The following is a 26,378-nucleotide window of genomic DNA, read 5'->3' on the forward strand; positions in this document are numbered from 1 at the left end:
CCCTGATTAAATCTGCATCACTTATCTCCATACTAGTTCATAGCAGATGCTTATGAGCCTTTTTTATGTGCAGGTCATTTGGTATATTGCACATTTACATTTGCACACTCTGACTTCAGCAAAACATTTTAAGTTTTAAAATCATATATGTCTAAAAAGAAAGCTTTTCATCATATGACATCCCCTTACAACTGCAGATGGGTAAGCTGCACCTTAGGTCACACTGTTTCCTCTACCTCCCTGATGCAGGACTTTCGAAGTAATTGCCATCACAAGCGTTGCTGTCTTGAAGCAGCTCAGTGGTTTCATTTGGTCACACGAAAATAGAAAGGATAATTGATAGCTCTGGAGGGTGTGATTTTCTGCCACCTACTGATGCATGTGGATATTTCATTTTTCCAATCTTGGTAGAACTTCCTGTTCAGAAAACATGAAACTTTTAACACTTTCCTTTTGCTTATAAAATTACCTCTATCTGTTTATTGAAATAACCTGCTTTCTATTTGTTTCATTTGGGATTTTACTCTTTAAAATACACTTCTGAATACATACATTTTGCAGGTAGATTAAGGAAAAAGATAAATATTGTTCATATTACAGTATTCTCCTCATAAGTAATTTGAACCTAAATGATTAACACTTTAATGTTTCTAAATTTATTTGAATACATTTAGAAATAGAATGAGAATTTAGAAATTTTAATAGAGAAATTAAACTAATAAGTGATATTTCATATATTCTCTTTGAAAATCAGAAGCAGATTTAGGGTCTGGGAACTCATTTTTTCATTTCTTAGTTCTGCTTGTTAAACTTTCCACTCTTTCTTGAAGCCCTGAGTGGCGAATAGCAGGAATAAGAAATGAGAAATCCTTATCTAGAACTGTATGGCTCAAGTAATCAGCTTGAGGGAATAAAAAGCAAAACATACTGAATGGAAAGATACCAGGCTTATATTCCCCCCATCCAAAAGTCTTCAAAACTGAAACTAATAACAAATGGGCACTTTTACCCTCCTGTGCCTGTTATGATCCTGATAATGTGGGTGGAATGGGTCCACAGGTGGAGGTGCCAGGAAGGACATTCACATTTAGACATTGTCCTTGATCTTAGAGGAAGGAGTCCCAAATAACTCAGTCTTCCATATATTCTAATTATGTCAAGAGAGAAAGTCAACAACTCTTGAAACTCACTGGTATTGCACTGTTACACCCTTCAGAACAATTTTTTAATATCAGTTTATTTTATCATATGGAAAATAAACATAAGTTTATTTTAGTATTTATTTGGTCAAATAAAAAAGAGACTAAACATCGAGCAGGTATTTCCAATGTGATACTTGAGTGAATAAGTAGTAATAACTACAAAGGTCATCCATAACAGCTATGAATTAACTCACTCATTTGTCACACATGATGAAATCAAATGTTCTGGTGTGTATTTTTGTTTTCCTATTTGAAATTCTTAGGAACAGCTGTAGTTGGGGGTTTGTATTCTAACAGAAATACATTATGATTATTATTTCTATGAAAATATAATTAATTTTTGCAAGTAACTGGATTCATCAACTTTATTATTTAAATCAACATATGTGTCTGAAAACCTGTATTTAAAATAGGATTAGAATTTTACTAATTAGAATATTACTAATGCTCAGTGTAGTACATTGATGTTGTAGAAAGTTACTCTTTAAAGATTATTTATTTGTTTAAAAATGACAAATTATCTGACAAAAATGTCACCAGTCTTTTGGTGTGACCTTTCCTAATGATAAAGTGGAATTTTTTTGTGTATTCCCCGTTTTAACTCTGCAATTCAGAATCTCCTAGCAAAGTCCTTTCAATTAATGCCAGAGCTTTTATGTTGAGTGCTCTGTTAATGTGTTTCCCTAGGTAACTAATTCTTGTGTTTTTCCCCTCTCTCTTCTTGTTCATGAAAAGAAACTATCGAGAACAGAGGTATGTGATTAGATTAATCTGAACATGTAACTGAAAGGTTTAACCCCTGATTCATATCACTGGAATTCATACATGCAATTATAAATCAAATTCACTTTATTTTTATTCTACATTGATCTTGATTTTTCATGATATTGAAATAGTTTTAATTGTGTTATTTTTATTATTATATATGTACAGAAATTGAATTTTTCCATCAAAAACAGACTTCCTTCATGTTAAGTTGTCATGTTTGTTTACATTAGTTTATTGACTTTTCTTTATGTTTATGACACTCTTATTGCCTAATACTATCTGAGGAAATTTATTTTTCTTTGTTACTGTTGTTATATTAATAACTTTCATTCGTAAGTGACAATTTATTTGGCTACACTGTAGCTACCAGTGGAATGTTCTGGCACTTGGTGAAAATGTTATTTGTTCATGAGAAAAAAAAATTTACTCTGATTAGGTGATCACATAGGTAGTTAAAGAAGGAATTTGCATAGTTGGAATCTCTGATTGTCTCCTGTACATTTTTTATTAAATAAAAATTCCCACAGAGAAAATTATTCAACATAACTTTATAATCCATCTTTGGCAACCATATAAAAAGACATACAAAGAAATTTTGTTGTTCTGTAAGAATTGTTAATTTTATATAAATTACCACATAGTGCTGGGGCATACCATTCACTTTTCACATTTAAAAAGTTACTAATACTATTAACTATGGATAGAAAAAATTAAAATGTCCTGGAAATGAATAACTCAGACGAGGTCTTATGTATCATACAGTATTTAGTTCTGCATTCAGGGTATTTGTGCAAATTGCTACCTACTTATCTTTTTCCGTTGTTCTATTACTTGCCTGAGGCAGGTTAAGAATAAGATGTAATAAATGTGGTGATACTTTTCCAGGCTCTAACCACAACTTTCATTTTTTCAAAAAATTGAAAAATTAAACTTTATTTTTCTGTATATTTCTGTCTAAATCTAAAACCCCTAAAGACTTTAGCCATAAATATCTGTAGACTATCTGTAATTCTAAGGTATCCACAAGGTACCAGTTAGCATAGGTTTAGGAAATATTGACCTTGCCCTGGAGTAACTAACACATCATTAATAAAAAATGTGAAACTGAGACAAAATTGACTAAATTTTGGAAACAAGTAGATTTCTTTGTGACTTGTTTTAAACTCTTTTAAAAAATATTTTTAGTTGTAGATGGACACAATACCTTTATTTTATTTATTTATATTTATGTGGTGCTAAGGATCAAACCCAGTGCCTCACATGTGCTAGGCAAATGCTCTGACACTGAGCTTCAGCCCTAGTCGTCTATTTTGAACTCTCGTGTCTATAAGCACTTGAGAAAGAGCCATTTAGGTTTTTAATTGGGTAGAAATTGATTTAGTCATATCAGAAATCTAAGGTTCGTAGCTTTCTTCAGTGGAAGACAGTGGTTGATATGACAGAGAATTTATGTTTGAGCTCCATTTCCATAGGAACTAAAGCAATAATGTAATTTAATACTGCTGAATATATAAAAAAGAAAGCAAAATGACTCAATTATGTAGCATAAGCAAAACCAAAAGAGTACTCTTAGGTTTTGTTGTCCCTAAGAATGCTATCCAGAATAAGGAAATTGCCCACACTTTACAAAAATGCTTTGTTTAAAATTATGCACCAATTTTTTATTCTAACTCAACATATACATGGATACAGTTTAAAGCATTTTCACACTATGAATCTCCTATATTTGACTAATAAGTTTTCACATCTTCTAGTGTTACTAAGTCATCATTTCATTGATATGACTACTCCTTTGGAATCTAGTACATGTTTTGAGAGATGTCACATCTACAGTAGGTATTTGTTTTATATATTTGATATATTTCACCAAAAGCTTTTTCTTTTCGTCCTTGTCTATAGCTAATGAATGTTAGACTTGTACAGTAATTCTCAAAATGGAGAATAGCAGTGAATGGACTTAAACCAGGAAGTTATGAATATATAGGTATCTTTTGAAGGATTTTTCTTTCTGAAGATATGTTAGGTTTTTGTTTGTTTGTTTGTTTGTTTTTCAAGTGCCAGGGATTGAACTCAGGGCCTCATACATGCTGGGCAAGTGCTGTACCATGGAGCTACACTTCTAGCCCTGACAGTACCTGTAATGATGGAGAAGGGGTCAGGCCAACAGAACAAGCATGCATTAGGAAATTTTTAATCTTGTACAATTATTTATAGTCATTCAAATAAATATCTGTGAATTCCAAAGGATGACAAGAAGTAGAATTAAGAATTTTGGGTTGTCATTGTCTTAAATTAGGTTTTTCCTTGGGGTTCTGTGATGGGAGGAGCAATTGACAAGGAATTAGGAATCTAGTATGAGACGTTGAAAAATCACAAGTTTCCTCAACTCTATAATCAAAAAGAGTTCTTTGTAATCTTTAAAGCATTATGGTAAAGAGAAGTTATTTGTATGTGGATTCTAAAGACTTTGTGTTTCTCTGATCTTCAAATAAAAGAGGTGGATGTTGTTCTCAAAGAGGAATGTAGCTATCCTCAATCTGAATGAGGCCCACTCCTACCAGCTGAGCTGGTAAAGGGGTTGGTGAACATGAAGGTTTGCTTTGACACCAAAAGCAAGATCTAATAAGTATGTAGTGTCTCACCATTTTCTTATAAAAAATGTCAAATGATGCACAACTTTCAATTTATTTGAGAAGACAGGCAAGTAATTCTGTAATTGAATGTGACAACCTGATAATTTTCCCTCCTGAGAATGTGTCCTCAAGGTTTTAAGTATATTAAGGATTGTGTTGTCTGTTTTCTTGCAAGTTAACAAAAAGATGAGAAGCAAACCTATTTTCTTTCTTTTTGTTCACAAATTGCTTACTTAAAAAATAAAAGCCCTGTTCTGGGACCAGTGGAGGCAGAACCCCACACATGTACAATCAATTGAAACCTATCAGTGTCACCTTATGAAGCATAGATCCATGGAACCAAGGAGCCATGCAGAAGCTCCTTTATCCTTTTTCTTTAAATTTCCAGGAAAAAAAAAAAAAAACACTCCACACTTTTCACTTGATGTTATTATTTGTATCATAGTATAATAGCTTTAGGATTTAGCAGTTGTGACAAGAATTATAAGTAGGTTTTAGTTTTCAGGCCTGTTTGCAAATAGAGTAAGAAATAATAAGTGAACTTAGATTTATAAAACATCCTTATTCAGCTGAAATCCTTTTCTTGTCTGAAATGAACATACATTACTATGATTAATGAAAAATAGAATATAATAAATCATCTTTCTGACCTATGGTTTTATCTTAAGCAGTCTACTCTTTTCCACCCCCATTTCTTTCTTTTTTTATTTGTTTTTCTTTTTCTCTCTCATGTTTTAGGCACTTTGTTTTCTGCTTGTGGACTTCCTATCTTTTTTCCAAACCTTTCTTGGTTTCTTTTAATATTATTATTATTTCAGTGATATTTATACATCTGTTAATATACTATTTTAGGAAATATTGGTATACCTTGAACAATACTTCTTAAAATAGTAAATTAACAATTTCAATAAAAGAAAGATTAAGACTTATTTAAATTTTTTCTTTCATGTTCAGTAAGCATAAGTATTGTCAAAAGTAATATTAAAGATCAATGGATGCTTTTAGGAAAGATCAGACTTCTCTTATAACAGGATCAACAGTTTGCTTAAAGACTTTTGAGGTGATCCCAGAAGTCTCTTTGAATGTTTAAATTTATAATGCTCATATAGCTAGATGATTTATGAATATAAACATGTTATCTTCTAAAATAGAATAAGAACAAGAAAACAATAACAATGAATACTGTAGTCCTAGAAATAAATAATAATTAACAGTTTGTATGAATCAGCTCCTCCAAAGTCATTAAGTTATAGGGATTGTTCCTTGTGTTAGAGAATAAATAGGATTACCTTCAAAGAATGTTATCGAATGAGATGCATCAATTCAAAGCACAAATTGGTATGAAAATGTGTAGAGAGGAAAAAAAGACAATCTGTAATTAATGTAGGAAGGGATGACCTTTGAGGAAAAAGAACTTAATTACATAGTATTCATTTTGGTTATTGTTTACCAAAATCAAGTACATGTCTAAAATGTTTGCATATAATATGAGAAATATGAGGTGATTTTTCCTGTTATAAAACCACTAGCCAGGCCATCTACCAAGGTAATCACTTTCAAATTTAGATTTGAGGGAACATGAAAAATACTCAAAATGTAGGAAGAAATCTGTAAAAATTATTAATAAAGAATTAGGGGGAAAAGTTCAGTTCAAAATTTTTAAGGGCATTATTTAATTGATTTTTTATGATGTTTCATAACAAATGATGCCAGATTATTTTATTGACCCTGGGGACCTAATATTCTCTACTTCCTCTAAAACAAGAAGAAATAGTTTTTTAAAAATGCATAATGAATACTTTTAGAAGATAAATTTATGGATAGTAAAGAATATTAAATATTATTCCCAAGAGATTTTTTTTTAATTCAAAACCTGCCACTGAAAAAAGTATGAAAACAAGTTGCATCCATTCCTTGTGGAATTTTCAGGAGAATGTGGAAAATTAGTTTCTCTATGTTGGAGACTTTATAGGGAACATAGATAAGAATCAAATCTTGCTGGATTGTTAAAGAAGGTGGTGCCCCAGAAGTACATTAAATTGAAACTCCCTTTCAACTCCTTGACTGAAGCCCAAGGCTTTCATGTTTACCATTTAGGATGTTTGTGCACTGTGTAAAAAGTGACTGTGACCACAGAGAAGTTACCTTGAAGAGGTGGTAAAACATTCTCAGTCTAAGACAAAACAGAACTGGGTTCCAATCTTGGAGGTAGTCCATCCGCACCTGCAGTATCAGAATGCCAGGGTAAATACATGAAAGCCAAAAATCTGTGAAGAAAAGGTCATTTAGGGAAAGAAAGTAAAAAGAAAGGTTTGGTGTGGTTCTGAGCTCTTATATAATAGCCTGTTTTTGTTTCATTTGAATTTGTTGAGGCACATCTCATTGCCTTCCTAAAATCATCATTAAAGGTAATAGGGACAGAAGGACTATATTGGCCATCAATATTGTTATTGGACATATGATGCTGACATTTTGTGGTAATCTTTTTAACATGCTTATATAATACAATAGGGAAGTTTCTTCCTTGAGACAAAATATGGAACTCTGATTTTATTAAGGGCATTTTGTTTTTCAAGTATTGAAGGAGTATGTTCCTAATGTGGGATAAAACAGAAAATATGAATAGAGATCAAAGATCTCTTACATAGGAAAATATATTGTTGTTACTATGAACACTATAAGTATCAAGGCTTATGTATTTTCCCTATAAAATTAATTTCTCATAATAACCAGGAAAAAGAAAGAGTAACTGTCATGAGCTGAAGTCACTTATAGAATTAAAAAAATATTTTGGAGGAAACTGTATAAAAAAATTATGGGTAGAATCAATATTATAAACTAGTTAGTGAGAATTCCTTTTTTAAGTTAAAATATAGAGAAGTAGCTTAAATCATACAAGTTAAAGTACATACTTTTTATTTCCATTGAAAACTTTTTGAGACTTGTAGAGATGTGTTCACATAGCATTGACATAATATGACATGGGATGTACAGTCATCAGAAAACAAATAATGAAATATTTTAAATATTTACAACAATGTGGGAAAATCAATATAGACAAGCAGACATCTGAAAGTGGCATTTTGGGGTTGAAATTTAGCATCAGTAAGTAACTAAGCTTATCATAGTAACTAAGGAGAAACCAAACATGAAAAAGGAATTAGCAAATTTGTGCTGTTGTTGGAGATTTATTTATTTAAGTGTAGCTCTGTTTAAAATTCTTAGTCCAGTGCTAGTTTGTGTCACCTTCAGTGATAGCGCTGGATGAATTGAGTCAGGTTTGGGTGCAAGTTGTCTATTTGGGCGACACACATTGGCAGGTGATTGGATTGGCACGGTGAGAGGGTTGACTGTGGGGGCGGTGGGGCTATATAAAGTTTCTATCTGGTTCACTTAGGAGAAGTAATAAAAATCTGTACCAATTTTAGTTTTTTCAAAGAGAGATGAGTGGGTTAATACCTGTGCAGATTAAATAGCCATTCTTGTTGTTCTCCTACCACAGTGGAGTTGGAGGACTGCCACCCACTGTCCTCCTACAAATGTCCTTCCATAGTCTCTACAGAAATTCAGTTAACTGTTCAACCCTTTCTTCCTCTATTAAATGATCTTCCTTCACATATTCAAGTGTACAATTATAAAATTACCTTTTTGATTCAACTTTGAATCTTCTTTTAATTTTTTTCCTTTCTTTTTTTAATTTTAAATGAACAATGGAGCTCCACATGGAACATTAAACTCTAATGAGAATTTATCTGGATTCAATTATAAAATAGCTTAGAAATTAATCAATTCTTTTAAAATTAAATCAAGATTATGTTCATTTTGTTATGTTTAGAAATCATGAATAGTTTATTCATTATGGTGCAAAAAAACCCCTCAAAACCCTTGCTTTGTCTGGGTAAGAACTGTTCTACTATGTGTGCTTCAACATCAATTTTTTAAAATTGATACTCAGCTAACATCTCTGAGTATAATGAAGTTACAGCGAAAAAACAAACAAACAAAAACTCATCCTCCCATGTTTGCCCTCTCAAAGCAACACTTTATTCATCTAACCTATAAAGACTTCAGTGATTGCATTTCTGACCTCAACAGTTAGAACGACTTTAATTTGTCACATTTATTAATAACCTTATGTGTTGTTATAGATTTGATTCATGTAGATCATTATCCCTACCTCTCTTTTTCCTAAAATAAGATTTGTATATGTCTGTGTTCATGTGTGTGTCTTGTTTTCTGACTCTGAAATGTTTATTATGCCTTAGACAGTTACCCCAGGGAGATTATGTAAAAAAGCCTGGAGATGGCGACTCTTTTTATAGCGACATTCCTCCTGGAGTCAGCACAAACTCAGCATCTAGTTCTAAGAAGAGGTCTGCTTTTCTGTCGCATTTTCAGATTTCTACCTGTTCCATCACACATTATTCCATTAGTCAGAACATTTCATTATTTTGCAGCAGGTTTGATTACTTCTTCCTTCTTTCTTGAATGTTAAAAAATAGTATCCTTTGTTCTTTGATTACTCTGCTTCAAAATGCCATATGCTCAAAACCACTTGACCTACAAATCAAGCCACAAAATTGAAACAAAAACAAAGTAAAATAAACAATAATTCTAAATCTGTTTGGAAACCTCTGGGTCTTTCAGTCTTGCTCTTATATAGCTTAAGAAACTATGCATAGTACTTAATAATTTTAAATGGTGAGCTTTATGTCATGTTTGGTAGTCAAAGAAAAAGGTTACTGTCATGCTTCAATAAAAGCAGTTAACATAAATTGGTAATATAAGTGCTGCATTGACTATTTTTTAATTTTATATATATCAAAGCTAAGCTCGCTGTGAAACAAAGATTGCTTCTTTGTGAATCATGTATTGAATATTATAATTTTGCCTTTTTTTGGAATGATTATTTGCAGACTTTTATAACTTACACCTTAGTTGACAAATTAATTTAAGTATGCTTAATAATTGCCTGATTTTTATAATACTAGAGGTGGGATTTATCTATTATTTCTGTCTTAAACTCTGATGATATATTCTTATTCTAGCATCTTAAGGTGTATGACACCATTTAAAATTCTGCATGCTTTAAAATTGCTTGAAAATAAATGTGTAGAAGAAACAAATAGTTGGAATGTTGTAGGGAGTGAGACATACCACATTGAAGGAAGCTAAAATATTCTTATAGAAGAATTTCCTTAACTAAAGAAATGGAAGTAAGGGGAAGGAAAAACGTTTTGGTAGCCCCACTCGTGACTTCGGCACATTTGTTGCTTTGCAGTGTGAGGGTGAAACATCTAGTTTATTGAGAGGAATCTGATCTCTTCTGGTATTCTAGGGAGAGTGAATAATCTGTAAAAATTCTGCAGTGGTGCTCAGTCTTTATCAACATTGATCAGAAAGGAGGATAGAAGGAATTGGTGAATTCTATGTGGGAACTCTATGCGAAGGATAGTTTTCACTTAGATATCAGAATTCAGTGCAAAAGATGAAATGCTACATTTTGACCCACAGAAGGGTGTTTTAAATTTTTTAGTGTTTTAATTTATTGAGGGATTGATGGCTAAGAAAAGAAGATGACAAAGATCTACTTGAATTCTCTCATTATATAAGTATTTTCTTGGTCAAATGCAAAACTTTATATAACATAGAAAAAAATAGAGAAATCAGTGGGTTCCAGAAGGATTTCTGTTGTCCTTTCTTACAAAATATGAGTCATTCTCTAAGAAGCAAATCATGTTGAAAAAGTTCCAACCTACAGCATTGATGTGTACCAGTTGTGCTGAGTTCCATGTTTTCACCATCAGCAGAAGACTCCCTTTAAAGTAGATATTATTAGCAACTAACCAGAGTGACATATGAAAAATATTTTTAAGTATAGTACTATTTTATCAAATACCTAAAAAAGAGCTTGAAATATTCATTTGAATTGTTAGAAATTTTTCAGTGGGTTACTATTTTTAACCAGTTAAAAATACATCCAACTGTTAGGCATTTAAGTATATGTAATTTGTCAAAATTCTTTTGTTATGTGGTACAAGGTAGGTGTATAAATTTTGCTTCTTGTAGCTAATTCAGTTAAAGATGGTAGGACACAATTAGCAGAAGGGCTGAATGGTACATGGGCTTTGTGAGAAAGAGTTCCATGGTAAACATCTGATTTCAGTTCAGTTATCAAACAACTAACTGAAATGTACTACACATCTTTGGAATATATTTGGGGAGTAAAATGCCAAATCCAGAAAACTAAATATTACTTTGATAAAGGTTAACTAGGTTCAGTTAAGCAAATCTTAATGTAATCTCTTGGAAGTCCATGTTCGCATAATATTGGAATGGAATCCATTGCTTTACAATTAAGAAACATCTATGGTGGGACCCCATTATAAATGCTGCTGCTGGGGTTATGTAACTGAAATACACAGCGAATTTGCCATTTGTGGTTGCTGTGTTCTGGGGCAGGTAAATTGGCTTGTATTATGTCCTGATACTTTTCATGTATAGACTATTGTAATGGGGTTCCATTGTATTTGACTTTTCTTAAATTGAATGTTGTGTATTTCTGCCTTTTTCATGAAGACTTTCATGTTCTCGTCATTCTTTCATTTCAGATTTTTTTTCTTGATTTATTTTATTTGATGCACAGTAATGCTAAGAAGTTTTGCTTACTAATTTCAAAAAAGTTAATTTGCTTACATTTTTGAACAATATGTAAATATTTTCAATTTCAGGTCAAATGGGCTCTCTCATTCTTGGAGTGAAAGGATTCCAGACACAAAACATATTTCAGATATCTGTGAAAATGGGCGACCTCGAAGTAACTCTTGGCAAGGTATTAGGGTAACATTCTGAATTCATCTGTAGATCCAGCCCAAGTTTTGTGTTCTGTGCTCCCTGGATGTAAAGATATGTTATTTCCTGTAAGCTCTTTAGCTCTTCTCCCAACAGAGAGGAAAAGTATTTGGAATGAGAGTCTAGTTTTGTTTTCCATGGATGGGAAATGATGGGATTTGTTAGCACCAATGTACTGGATACATTGGGAAGGCTGTAGAGTGTGCAAAGCCCCCTGTCTTCTAGAGTGGTGCTAGTTTTGAATTATACCCATTTGAAATACTGTATAATGAGTGATGGAGCAATCATTTATTATTTGGAAATCTAGCTATAAACCTTTTTTTTTTTTTTCAGGTAATGTGGGCGACAACAGAAAGAAAATCAGAGGCAAAAGATTTAGACCTCGATCTAATTCAACTGAGTAAGTCTGAACCTCTAATGGAAAAAGGCACTGCAAGGTCCTGGGCAATTAGTGTCAAATGCTAATTAAGCTGATCGTCAAAGAACAGTAAACCATGCTTCTGGTCTTGGTTTTGTCTTTAAATTCTTTTTGCCCTTTAAAAATTAACCATGGCTTTTCTCTTTTACATAGGCATCTCCGCAACTGTGCCCATACCAATATTCACTGCTAGTGGGGGGCTCGCCCTCACTGTGAGCCTTTCCCTCCAGTCACCTGCCATGTGGTGTCTTGGTTCCCTTTGAAGGGAATTTTGATAACATTCCTTTCTTCTCATCACCTGGGGTCCAGCCATTTCAGAGGGTCACCCTTCCTCTCCCCAATACTCACACAGCCCTGGAAGCATCAGGGGAAAACTCCCACCAAACTAGAGCATGATGGTGCTCAGGTCTGAAACCACCACTCCAAGGTCTTCATGGCTGCAATCTAAGCATTCTCTCAGACTAATGGAATCAGTTTCCCTTTTAAATTTTCCTTCTGAGGACATTTAAAAGGGCATTTACCTAAACTTGCACTTTAACTGAATCATTGTCACTAAATGCAACATTATTCATTTTAAATGATAGCCACAATTTTTTTTTTTTTTTTAGTGGAGGTGGGGTTGGAAATATATTTATTTGAAATCTTTTATAATGAAGTAAACACCATGCACTTTTTTCTTTGTTTTTTCCACTTAAGAAAGTACAATCAAAACAAAGCTTCCTTAAACCTTTATCTCCCTTCATGGAATGAGATGCACTTTTAGTCACCTTTTGGACCCACCTTGCTACTTGGTTTTAATTACTTGTGCTTTTTAAAGCCACCTAAGTTTTTCCACTAATTTTTCACTGTAGTGGTAGTTATTAACCCCAGGATCTCTACTGCTTCTTCATGCCTTAATATTTAAAAAGTCTGAATAGCAGGTGTTTGTTAACTGCTCATCAGAAAACTTATGTTAGCTTTTTCCATCGTATACCCTAGCTTTTTCAGTCCAGGAATAATAACATTGCCCTGAAATTTGGACCTTCCACCTGAATTATATTGTCTTGTAAGTGACTTATCCAAGTTTACTGGAGGATCCTTAACCTTAGAAGCAATAGACAATTTCAGATGATACCATTGCATGGTCCAGAATGGCATCATAGAACTCCATCATAAGTAACTAATCTGTTAGAGTTTATCTTATGCATTCCCAAAGCGCTTGGATGCTTTAGGGCTCATTGTGGATAAACTCTTCTTGGAATGTTATTTGATTTGTTTTGCATGAGGTCACCTGGTAAGAGCTCCTTAGCTTCTCAGTTGCTTATAAGAGTACAGATAAAACTGTAAAATGTTCTATAGAACTTCCTCTGTATATTACTTAGTGTTTTAATAATATTTCCTATAACAAGGTTTCAACAACTCCCTAGTGGGGACAAAAAAAGTTCCATAGTATGTTAAAGCTATGAGTTTAGCACCCAAAGAACATTTGGTGTTTAACAATGTTTATACAGTATTTCCTAGAGCAATCATTTATTTTTTAAAATTTTGGGCAAAATTTGCACCCACAACATGAGATAAAAAACTATAATACTACTGATAGCATTTGATAAATCTTAATAAAAGATAAGTCAGTTATAATATTGAATAAAATGTCATAATAGAAGTATAGTTAGGGAGAAATATTAAGGATTCCTTCAGATTTTTCAGCATTTTCTGCTGTGGCTTCATGACTGATGCTAAGTTAAATGGAGCCAAGTTTGTAATGCTGATCACTATTCTCATATATTTTCTTGTATGGGCATTCTCTCTATATATATATACACACATTTATATACTTCTTTAGAAATAAGGGTTCCTAGGCTGGGGATATAGCTCAGTGGTAGAGCGCTTATTTAGCATGTATAAGGACCTGGGTTTGATCCCTAACATCATAAAAAGATAAAAAGGAATCTTGATACATAGCCTTTCAAGAATAAACCTGGCAAATTTTTTATGTGTTCCATATACAACTAATCCCATTTGCTTCTGATATAGTAATGCCATTTGTGTGACCATAAGTGCAGGAGAATGACCACAGGAAAACGTCTTTTGTTTTATTTATTTATGTTTTTACATCAGAGGTATTTTAGGTCCATTATTTCAACATTCCCTTTAGTACCTTATCATCCCAAAAGATGATGAAAAATTGGGACAGAAATTAGAACATGCATCACAAATACATGCTGTGCTCATTAACAAAATAAAATGTCCTCATTTGTTATTTTATTTTCCCACTCAAACCTCTTGCATCTTCCTCACTGTTGTACATGATGTAACATTTTTTTTTTTGGCTTAGACTTTGTATTATATATTGTGTTTTTACAGGAGGGAGCCCCAAGCACCTGAGCCTGGGCACTCCCTCGCCCAGACAGTCCCATCCCAAGGCATAAGCCCAGGGGGCTCTGACAGCCCCCAGACAGGGAGTCTGGATCACAGGTCAGTCTCACCTGCCCCTTTACTCTGGGCTGCCACTTAGTCTCCCTCCAAGCCCCTTCCTTGGCTGAGAACAGGGTCATTTGATCTTTGGCCGAGCCCCCATGTCTGCTCAGAGGTGCTCCTGGTCCAGCCAGCAGCAGCTAAATTTCCTCTGCCTTTTCATCCTGGAGAATGTACTGAGCTCTCCTATCCCGTCTGATGCATTTTTTATTTTTATTTTTTTATTTTTTGCATGTTGCGCTACAAGCCAAGTCAAAGCACGTAGGCAGGTTTATTGCAGTTTGATAAAATCCCATCACTGCAGCCACCATGACCTAGAGATGTTAGGAAGCCCACTATGAAGGCACTTTCATGGGCAGGTCCCCAGAAGGACCAAACAATTTGGAGTTCTCTTCAGTGGCTCTGGTGACGTGATCACAGCCTTCTGAAATGCTCCCTGAAACGGAGGACAGTGTCCATCAACTGCAAGACCAGCCATGTGATTGTAGCTTTCATGGAACCACCATGGTACCAGCCCTTTGAGTTTCTAAGGTTGTCAGTGAAAGGAACAAATGTCTCCTCCAGAAGTGGCCGTCTGCCTGTGGGCAACTCAGTTTGCTGTGGGGCTATGTTTCACCTGATGACAGCTGCATGGGCTTTTTCTACAGTTTTCCCCAGGCCAGAGCATTCACAAGCCTTCATCAGTGGCTGCACTTGCTTTTTGACTTTTTCTTTTGGTTCAGAGTCTCAGTGTTAATCTTTATGCAAGTTTTCATTGGCTATCTCTGTGAAAAGTGCAAGTTGGCAATGGTTGTGGCTAAAGGCAAAATTAGTGTGAGTTGCTCCTGAGTCAGGAGACCTTATCTTAGCAAAAATGGTCTTATGAATCTAAAAAAGATGCAAAGCCCTTCTTTCAGGAGGGCATCACGATGCTCTTTGGTAGAATACCTTGGTTATGGCTAAAAATGAAAGAAAGGGCTATGGAAGAATAACCTAATTTTTTAATGTAACTGTGGAAATGTGATTTGGATCTAAATATATTTGCAAACAGCTCAAGAACTAAATGTGGAGGAAAGAAGCAAATGTTAAAAACAAACAATGTGTTTTTTAATTCCTTCTTTTTTGTTTCCACATAATTTAAGTTTTATAAGGCTTGGATCTTCATTGCCTATTATATCTCTAAAAGTCATTTTTTAAAAGTGAAAACCCATTCAAACCCTCAAATTCTATCAATACTGAATTTATTAAATTTATATTATTTTACGAGGGCAAATTCTAAGGGGATGTATTTTTGCTTGGCCCCCAGGGTAAAAATAAAAGGAAACTCTAGGCCAAAATACAACTACAGCTCTGACAATGCTGTCCTTATTGTTTGCATAATAATTCTGATGCAATAATTGCCATATCCATCAGGGAAATTCTCACTAAGGTCATCATTATTCTCTGACGGTCATTCACACAGTGTACCATCAGACATTCGGAAGGCACCTCTGAGGGCCATTTCCTTCATGGCACCATGAACACTTCAATCTGGAATGCACTGAGGAGAAAGGAACATGTGGCCACAATTAAATTACTAAACCCAGCTTCAATATCATGGAGGCCTATTTGGACCCACTTTGTGGGGCTCTGGAGCAGAAGAGCGTGGGACCTTTTTGGCTCCTCAGAGTGCTGACTGGGGGGGTCCTATCTGTTGATTCCAGCTTGGGATATACTTCAGGGACTAAGACAATGGCCATATAAAAGCCTTCTTCTCATGTTGTAATGAGAACTTTGCTCTTTTAAATTGTTTTTGGGGTTTTATATGCTCAAATGCCAGGTTAAAATTGCAGCTGCCTGAATATTTTCAAAAAGCACCTTTATTATTTGAAAACCAAGCTGCTGCATGAGAGGTGGCCTGGGCAAAGCCACTTTGGAGGAGGGTGAATGGGGCTGCTGACAGTGCTGTGATTGAAAGTGAGTTTCTGATTTACTTTGGGAAGCCACTGGAAAAAGCTTTCCCAGAATTGTCAAGTACGTTCTCGAATGCCCTGAGCCTGTTGTAGCTGAGATTATTCTCATGCCATTGTATAAACTGCCTCATAACCACCCAGCATCTGTCCTGGTTTATTTGCCATAGTCACTTGCATATGGAGGGTGAAGACCACTTGCTAAGCTTGTGCTGTGTATTTTCAGATTTTCTATCTTGTTCTGCTTTCTTTGTTCCTTCCATTGCTTTCTGCAGGTATTTAAATCCATGGTTCAAAAGAGACTATAATGTAGCTAAGTGGGTAGAAGATGTGAATAAAAACACTGAAGGACCGTACTTTAGGTATTTTATAAATTAATTTTATATCCTTTTCAAACTCTCCCAGCACATACAAATACTGTAGTGTGACTGGTTCTCTATCTTGTATCTCCTAATACAAGTTCCTAGAGATGGAAAAGGGTCCTTGTTTATTTGCTGCCGTTTGGAAGGGTTGCCATTTAGTGCATGTCCCTATCACCATCTTGAGCTTTTAGTAGCTTTCTCTTCATTTTACGCTGTGTAGTGTTCTATGGGCATGAAACATACTTTCCACTAATAAAGAAGCACTATTAACCTCAACAATTTAATTTCTAGAACTTAGCAGTTTCTTAATGCATTTTTTTTTCTACTTACTGCCTAAGAGGGCATAGTGCATACAAAAACTCAAGGAAAAAAACACACAACGAAATGTAGTGGATTTCACTTGAAGAAGAAACAATGATTTGATCTACCTTGAAAATCATTGAGATAATATGGACCACATGAGAGCACGTGGAATGAGTTTAGGTTTTCTTTGTTCATTTCAACCATTTGCTACCAGAGAAGGTGTGTGCTGAGAAGAGTGTTTTATGGATTCTCAAGAAAGCACTTAAGAAATTTTTTATATAAATCAAAATGTTGTCTGACACATCAGATAGAACAGAAAGCAGAGAGGAAACATGTTCTTGACTCACAAAAGAGAAGAACATTCCTCCATTTTAGAAACTGTTGAATTTATTCAACTTGTCACAGCTCTGTGTAACATTAGAGATCAGAGAAAATTTCCAAGAGCTCTTAATGGATTTTTTCTTTTTTGCTCTTTATAATATCAAAATGGTTTCCTAAAGGTAAATGTCCACTCTGTATCTGACAGATTCATGGACAATTATGTGAAGAAGAAATAGGCTCAATTACCCTCTCGTTTGAGAACAAGTCAAAAATGAGCTTTCATAGTACTTTTGACCATGACTTGGGTCAGCACTGAACAGATACCAAAATATGTCTGTATATTTAACTCTCAGCACCCATGTAAGGTGGACTTTCTCTTCCAGTGTACCATTTAGTTTAGACATGTATAGTTTGAGAAAATGATTAGAAGTACCTGCATTCTAATTTGATCCATAACATTTGCATATACTCCAAGGAAAGCATAACTCCTGCCTGCTCACAAAACTACGTCCTGCTTTTATACCCCATCCTGCCCTCCTGCCCCGTCCTCTGCTTGTCCCACACTTTGCCACACTGAACCTCATACACATACACTCACATTCAAACATCCCGCCCTCACCTGTAGCTCCCAAGATGGCCAACGTCAGGAAGACAGGTAAGATAATTTTGAATGTTCTTGGGAATCTTGGCTCACCTGCAGTCCTATTACTTCTTCCTATTTTACTCAGGCTTGTGGGCAGATTGTAATTTGTACCAGCAATGGAACCAAAATGTAACAACTTTGGTCCTATGTGGGTTAGGGCTTTTATTCCCAAATGGCCTTAGCATTTTGGCAGCAATAATCTGTGAAATGGTACCCCGGAAGAGTTGATTCACCTCCCCTGGGTGAGCTGAGTAGTTTTTTGTGATTTTAAGAGAAGAGTTCACATTTCTTAAAATCAGCACCCAGGTCTGCCCAGAAGCTGCATGATTAAACGCAATTTGGATGGGGAAATGCTTTTGCACCCCCGTTGCACGTGCAAAGCCGCAAGGGCAAGTTTAGAGGGTTCCTTTATCTCCTCTTTAATATGAGATGTTGGTTCCTACAGTAGATCGTCCCATTAAAAATTTGTTATTAAGAATCTGTATTTTTGTTTAAATTTCAGTGGATGGCTATGACTTAGTTTTCATGTTTGGATAAAAGTTATACTGTTAAGACTTGAAAATCAACACAGAATTTCTGTAAAAGTGGTAAATAATTGAGGTGACCTAGAGTTTTAACACCACAATTCTAACATAACAGGACAAGCCTTGCATAGGAGGCCTATAGTGCATCCACATCTTGGCTTATGCTTTGCCAACCCTATGCTTCAGCTCAGATCTGCTTCATCTGCCCCCAGGTCATTCAGGATTATCTCTCCTACCAAAACCAGCAACGAGGGCAAAGTTCACTTTCTTAATCAGCCAGAGGTGTTGGGTTTGTGGCATTCTTGTCAATAGGCAGTGAGGACTTGGCGACTGCATCAGACTGGTCCCATTTGAAATGCATTTGAAACATAGCATTCGCTCACTATGAAGAGCAAAGCAAATGAATGCCTACAGATTTGGAGGGATCAGAGTACCTCCACTGTGCTCCTTACCCCATTCTCAGATGACAGTGGTTGGTCAAATTGTCCTCACCTTGTATTCAGGGCATCAGAAGAAGCAAGGGAAAACAGGGCAAAAGTATTATCTCACCAACCCAGATACTGGCAGCAGTTCTGCTGGTGCTGGTGCTTTACAAGCTCTTAGAAGGTATCTGGGGATACCAGCTGATTGCTTACTTCATCAGTGGGTTTTGAATCCATTTCCATAATCTTATGAGAAATGTAGTGTTTCTGGAAATAAATGAACCACAGTAACTATCACATATCAAGTGCCTACTCTCTATCTTTATTTCTCATCTCGTAAGGTGTATTCTTATTCCCTTTTTATGGATAGAAATCAAGGCACAAAGAGTTACTGAAGGTAGCCTATCAACTGATAAAGGTCAGAACTAGGCTTTGAGACTGGCTCTATCCAATTCCAAAATCTACTCCCTCTTTATTCTATTGCATTGACTTAAAAGGTGGATACTGACTGCTTAGATCCTATCCAAGGACAATTAAATCTTTCTGATCTGGCTATTACAAAATTTGCATATTATCATAGTGTATTAGTGGGCTTATGTCCCTGCCATGTGACTGGCCTGGTTTTGGTCATTCTGAGGGGTAGAACTGACCTGAGATTGCCTTATAGGCCTATCTATAAAAAAACAACCCCAGAAAGTCTGATGTGGCTCCAGATGACAACACTCCATTGGCACATAAGCACAACCTTTATTGTGCAATTCCAAAGTGTGCTCAGTGTAGTTACGAGGGTTTTTAAAGTGTAGTTACGAGGGTTTTTAAAGTGTAGTAATGATAATGGCTAACATTCCAGAGACTATCTATGCTTTGTAAGTGAATGAGCTGGTTTGGTACTGGCTATAAGTGATAGCCAGACTGGAACTGAATGTCTTCCTTAGACCTTTGTGAGAAATCATGTTCATTTTCCCTAAACATTTACTCTCCCCTGTTCTCCAATTTTGACTCCTACCCTAGTCTTCTCCAACACCCCTCCAGGACCTGTTTCCTCCCTCCCCCACTAAAACTGTCCTGGTTGGTATTTCTTTTTTCCTCTCAGGGTTCAGGAAAGTGTCAATTAGCTAGACTGTTAATGTGAGAAGTAGTTTAGTTTAGTGCAATTTCCTTGGGGTTCTGGAGAATATCTCCTGTTCTTATTTTCACTCTTTATTGACTTTGCCCACAGAAAGATATTTGAGAGGGGAACTGGGCTTTAGCTCCTCTTGTAAATGAAAAGGCTTGTCATTTGGACCCCTGGCCAAGTCAAGCCTGATATGGCTTGACTAACAGCTCATGCTAACAGCTAACAGCTCATGCTAGGCACACACACAAGGCAGCAAGTTAAAAAGAGGACTTACTTGGCATAATCCCTAAAAGAAAGATTTGGTTATTTGCTTTTATACCTCACTAGCTTTCCTGAACTTGGGTTTATTATAGGTAATGATTAGTTAAAAAGATGAACCCAGGTTAATAGCCTTCATTTTAGAAAGATGCATTTAATAAATGTCTAAATGCAAAAGTTTGTCTTCATTTTGCACATACTGAATTTGTTTCCTGGAGGTCATAGTCCTATTTAAAATGTTTTACTTAAATTATTTTTAAAAATTAATTTCCAAATTAGAAAAACACATAGTCTTATGTTGCATTAATAGAACTTTAGAGGATTTGAAATACTAATATTCTTAGTTATACCTATCCTCTCAGGATGGAGAGCATTAACATAAGAGAAATCTAACAGTTGCTTTGTCCTAACAATTAGTGCTAAGGAGTGGTCCTGGACATTTTTCAAAAATGGAAGAAGTGTTAGGAGTTATGGATTAAAAGTAAATGGAACCACTCTTGATCGATTCTTAAAATCAATTAAGGATGTTCACTTGGATCTCAAAGTTAGTAAGGAAAATTATTTTCAAACTTTAGCTTGAATTTAACATTTATAAAATGGAAATAAGTTTGAAAACTATGGCAGAATCAGAGCCAGGGACTTCATATGAATGGGAACTAAATGCAGTGTAGGCAGTAGACCTTGCCCCACCCAGTGCTATCCCAGGATACAAACACCTGGTCTGAGTCAGTCTCAGCAGATGTGATGCATCCTACTGAAATATGTACTTGTGTTATAATGTGGCAGTGTAACCAGTTTGGTGATATGTGTCATTACCACCTTGCACCGGGAATTAAGGAATCATGAATGTGTAGTGGTAACATTTGCAAAGGGGGTATCTATTGCAGTTATCTCATCTGTTGTTCATTACAATATTTTAATGGGAAGTCTTTTACTTGCTTCCACCCCACTCTTAAAGATAAGCTAGCAGCAGGTATGGGCTCATCTACTGTGCCACCAGAGTCACAAATATTACCACTGCACATACACAAATCAAACAAGTTCAGCATAACACACCACTCTTCCCCAGAAATGCTGATTGTAGGGATGAATCAGACCATTTTTGTATGTTCTCATCAGACTTTGTTTGGCTGGAACTCTGCACTCCTTACTGCTTGCATGTTTACTAATTTATTATTAAAATCCCTGTATTTGCCTTTGTTCCTTCACAACTAACACACTGGCCTCTGAATGCATGAGTTTTGTGTAAATGAGTATGTGACTTAGCAACTAATATGTCATTGGTAATGTATTGTAAGATCTTAACTGGAATTATTATACTTAGAAGCAATTTTACATTAAGTGGTAAAAATAAGGCAGAATATTAATATGTAATATACTTAATTTACCATTATGAGCTCTTAGAATAATTTTATCCCTTCTCCATATTATCTTTTTAATTATTCTATAGGAAACTTCATTGTTGGCTTTCTAGTTGCAAAGTATGATTCTATGTACTAACATTTAAGTGGTTCATTGCAATCATGGAATTAGAAAGCTAAAATTCCAGAATTCCAGTTTGGGGGATGACAGTGTCATCTTTCCAGTAGTTAAACTTTGGAGTAAAAGCTTATGGAAGTAGAAGTCAGAGGGTTTGTTCTTAACTCACTTTTTAAATATTTGAAAATGATATTAAGCAATCGCCTGCTATTTATTTCATATGTTCTCAACGTCTCAGGACTTTATCTCCTGCCAAGTCTCCTTCTTCATCAACTGGATCCATTGCATCCAGCAGAAAGTACCCTTATCCAATGCCTCCACTTCCTGATGAGGAGAAGAAAGTGAATCGACAAAGTGCCAGGGTATGTGGCATTGTTTCTCCATAACCTTACCTAATCAGTCCTTAGCACTTCTCTGTGAATTCACAGTGTAAAAGGTATATTTTCCTTCTTCATAAGAAAATTAAATATGAAAATTAGAAGATTCTTGGGGCTTTGGGGTTCAGATTTGTATTTGCAAATAAATTTAATCTGCATTGGTATATGCTGGAGATATTTGGTGTGGATTAGTCATTAATATATACTTAAATTGTTTATTATTCATTGTAATTAATATAGTAAAACCTGGAATAGATAAAACCAAAGGATATATTTTGCTGTATCAGTTTTTTAATATTCCTGGAAATGCCAGAGACCAAATAAATTAGCCACTTTTCTATGCAAATTTGCTTGCTCTGCCCTTTCACTGGCTAACTCCTCAGTAGATTGTTAGAAACAGGAACTTACGACAGAAATTCAGATTATTGTTTTAGGGATGGGAGTGGAATTTGGATACTGGGAAAGGGAATTTGAAAATCTATAGTATTAGCCAGATTTGGTAGCACATGCCTGTAATTCCAGTGACTAGGGAGGCTGAGGCCGGATAATTGAAAATTTGAGATCAACCTCAGCAACTTAGTTACATCCTGTCTCAAAATACAAAATAAAAAGGACTGGGGATGTGGCTCAGTGGAAAAAATATCCCTAGGTTCAATCCCTAGTACCAAAAAGAAAGCAAGCAAGAAAGAAAAGTTCAGAAAAATCTGTACTATTAAAAGAATACAGCAGTGTATGGCCAAATTTATTTATTTGTTTGTTTATTTAGGTACTGGGGATCAAACCCAGGGTCTTATTCATGTTTGGCAAGTACTATGTCACTTAGCTTGCTCCCAGCCCCACAGAGATCAAAATTTTTTTAAAAAAATATGAAAGTATTTATCCTGTTCACAATAATATGATTCACAAGAAGTTTTATTTAGCTATCAAGTCTCTTTTTGCATTTTAATCATATACCACTCTCTTATGATATTCCTGGAACCTTACTTATTATGTGAAATTTGAAATACAGTGCAGTTTAGAGAGGCAAACCAACCTTTAGAGGTTTAAATAAAAGATACAACCAAAGAATAATTATCTTTATAGATTTTCAGACTCTGTTGTGGTCAGTTAATACTGTAAAGTTGACTTTCTCAGAGATAACATTAGAAAAAAAATTAAATGAAGCTTTAAAAGCCTTGGCAGATGTATCTTTTAGTGAATCCTAGGTTGCTAGATTATTTTTGGTCTTCAAAGATATTTAAGAGACTCTTTGCTCTTCAACCTAAGTTATGGAGTTCAAGATAATTATGGATCAAATTGAATTCAGTCAACCCACATCCAATAAGAAAATACAAATCATTATATGCATTATATTCTATAATAATAAAAAAAAACTTTGAAAACAACTATGGTGTTAATCATAAAAAAATTACTTCTCCATGTTAATATGGAAAGTGGTAAGCAAAACAACTCAGATTGCCAGCACTTGGCTTTCTAGCCTTAAAAAAGACTTGCTGATAGACAGTCATTTCTGATACGTGGTATTGAAATCTAAGGCTGCTGTCATCCTTCTCCTCCTAGGAGAATTGTCTAAGTACAGCACCCCATTTTTTTTTCCTACTAAATCATCTACTTCTCTGTTTTACTGCATCAACTTGGGGACATTGTTCAGCTATTGTTATGCTGGAGTGTGGGTTACTAGAGATGACAGTTCCTCTGAAAAAATGGCTGGTCCATACCCCTTCCCTGGGCTGAGCAGGGTGACTGTAAAGACTAGCTGCTGGGGACCGGGGCTGTAGCTTAGTGGCAGAGCACTTGCCTAGCGTGTGTGAGACACTAGGTTCCATCCTTAGCACCACATAAAAAAGTAAATAAAGGCATGCTCCATCTACAACTACCAAAAAAAAAAAAAAAAAAAAAAAAAAAAAAGACTAGCTGCTGGGAGAGTTGCTTGAAAGATCTGATTTCTTCTTCCCACTATGAATCAGCCACACCTTTATGAGTCCTGCAGAATAGGCGGCCCCTGTTGCTGGGCTTTCTTTGTGGGCTGTGGAGACTCAGATAAGCAGATCTTCCTATCAGCAGCCCCTCTGGCACAGCCACACAGGCCTGGGCAAAGTTGTGCCTATTATAAAAATGATGTCTTGGCCAGTCTTTTCTCCTTTTTTCGTCACAGGGATAATCATGACTTTTAGGTTGCCTCAGTGTCATTCATTTGTTATGTAATACTCATAACCATATGCAAAGATACTTCAGCTCTCTGAATCCAAAGTGTTGTCTCTTTACCACTACAGACCATTATCAGGGTATTGATCCAGATACTCTTTGCCTCAGACACCCCTGCCAGCCCCGTTACACTCTGCACCATTAGATGTCATCCACTCCCGAAGATACTCATAGTTGAGAGAGACCCTTTTGGTTTCTAAGAACAAGAGGATGGGTGTCTTTTTAATGATAAGGGCATACAAAGCCAACCTGAGGTAGATAGCACAGAAGTCTTTATCACAGTCCTGTGGTGTAAGCCAACATGAGTGTTGAGAACAAGATTTCCATGAAGGTTTGAAAGAACATCCTAAGGTAACCTATAGAAACAGCTGCATAGTTGCTTCCTTTCCATTTCTTTCCCAGAAACCTATTGTGTATACCATAATATGCCCCATGTATCCAGTAAAAATGGAATTTGGATGGAAATGGGTGTAATTTAAGTCACTCTCTTAATAGGCTTTCTTTGTTCATGTTTGTAGTAAGTTTTAAACATCATATTGCCTGAAAATATGTTTCATCAGCTAGATTTTTTTTTTTTAAATTGACCTTCCTTCTCTGGTGAATTGATTTACATTCACATCTGACAGTGACCACATTGTTTGTGGTCCACTAAGGCAACTGCTGAAGATTGTAGAAGTTAGATCTGATCGGGCTCAGTGTATAGAGCTGGTGACAGAAGCCAGAAAGGGAAAAGGTGAGGGAATGAAGGAAGGGACCTCCTGCCTTGCCCTCATCCTTCTTCACTGAAGGGTCAGCTCCTGAGAGGATAGTGACGAAATTGCAGAGTATGTGGTCTGGTCCTATGGCTATGGCCTAGGACAGTGATTCGTAAATGGGTGGTGGTAGTGTTGATGGAATCACACTTCCCAGAAGTCAGCAGTTCTTAGCATTGACTGCACATTGGAATCATCTGAAGAGCTTTAAAAACATTCTCAGCCCAAGTCCCACCCAGAGAGGTTATAATTCAGTGGTCTGGTGTGCTGCCTGGGCAGTGGAAGTTTTAAATATTTCCTAGAGAATCCTGAGCATGTGTAGGTTACAAATAATATCTTTACAGTCTTTCGTTTCATTTGAGACAAAATATTTATTCAAAATTTTAAGTAAAATTAAATGAAGATGTAAAGTTTTTTTTTTTTTTAATTGAAAGGTGATATTCATTAAAAAGGTTGAGACACAGGCTTAGAGGAAAGAGCTAAAAGCTGAAGTGTTTTTTTAATCCGTGCACTAGACATTGTAAGAGTGTGTTTTCACAGTCACGTAACTATGGATGGAATCACCAATTTATTCATCTTTCTAACTCAGAATATGTCTGCTTCTCCTGCTTTTACAATGTACAACTTTGCTTTTCTCTGTTGTGCAGCTATGGGAAACATCCATTTGAGATCAACTGTTTACATGTGACACATCAAAACTGTTTACTTCAACTTTTATAGAAGCCCAGCCTCACGGAATCACTGCAAATCTATCTGCTCTTCAGAGGACACCAATACCCTCTGAGATGCCACAGAGGAGAGGAAGCTGTTTCACATCTGGATACCATTTTTTTTTTTTTTTGTCATTGGCTTAGGATTTAACTGAACCATGAAAAGAACTACTGACATGTCACATTAGAACACGGAACAATAAGGGTACTGGTATGTTAATGGATAATCCGCATGACAGATATATGTAGAAATATCAATAAAATTAACTCACATGACCCCAAATGTAGCAAGTTTCCTAAGGGACAATAGTGGTTTCAGAACTTCACATTCTGAAGCACATCCTCATTGTATACAGTAATGCTATATGCATGAAGCTTCTGTTTATTGTTTTCCATATTTAAGGAAACAACATCCCATAATAGAAACTAGCATGCAGGGCTACGGCATATAGGATTTTTCTGCAGGACTTTACAGCTTTGAGAGGCCAATATCCATATGCTAACTTTAAACATGTATTTTTATTTTTGTTTTTTACTTTTCATATTTATATAAGCATTCAAGGACAATTGTACATATGTAAACATTTTTAAAATTAAAAAAGCAGCTGTTACACACAAGTGTATTTTGCCAAATGCCTAAAAAGAGTCAG

General features: G+C 35.5%; 1 protein-coding gene across 4 annotated transcripts in view; it reads left to right on the forward strand.

Moving 5' to 3' along the window:
- Positions 1-25,798, forward strand: part of Adam22 (ADAM metallopeptidase domain 22) — a 208,720-nt gene extending 182,922 nt beyond the window's left edge. Inside the window, exons 26-32 of one of the 4 annotated variants that reach the window (XM_076860809.1) lie at positions 1,938-1,955; positions 8,869-9,063; positions 11,335-11,435; positions 11,789-11,855; positions 16,531-16,617; positions 21,923-22,046; positions 25,666-25,798. In XM_076860809.1, coding sequence (XP_076716924.1) covers positions 1,938-1,955; positions 8,869-9,063; positions 11,335-11,435; positions 11,789-11,855; positions 16,531-16,617; positions 21,923-22,046; positions 25,666-25,686 — 613 coding nt within the window. In that variant the 3' untranslated portion in view covers positions 25,687-25,798. The remainder of the gene's footprint in view (positions 1-1,937; positions 1,956-8,868; positions 9,064-11,334; positions 11,436-11,788; positions 11,856-16,530; positions 16,618-21,922; positions 22,047-25,665) is intronic. The other 3 variants (XM_076860827.1, XM_076860819.1, XM_076860837.1) reach the window with 3 other exon arrangements.
- Positions 25,799-26,378: the final 580 nt, after the last annotated feature.

This window comes from Callospermophilus lateralis, chromosome 1, assembly GCF_048772815.1.
Source record: "Callospermophilus lateralis isolate mCalLat2 chromosome 1, mCalLat2.hap1, whole genome shotgun sequence".
NCBI classification, from domain to species: Eukaryota; Metazoa; Chordata; class Mammalia; order Rodentia; family Sciuridae; genus Callospermophilus; species Callospermophilus lateralis.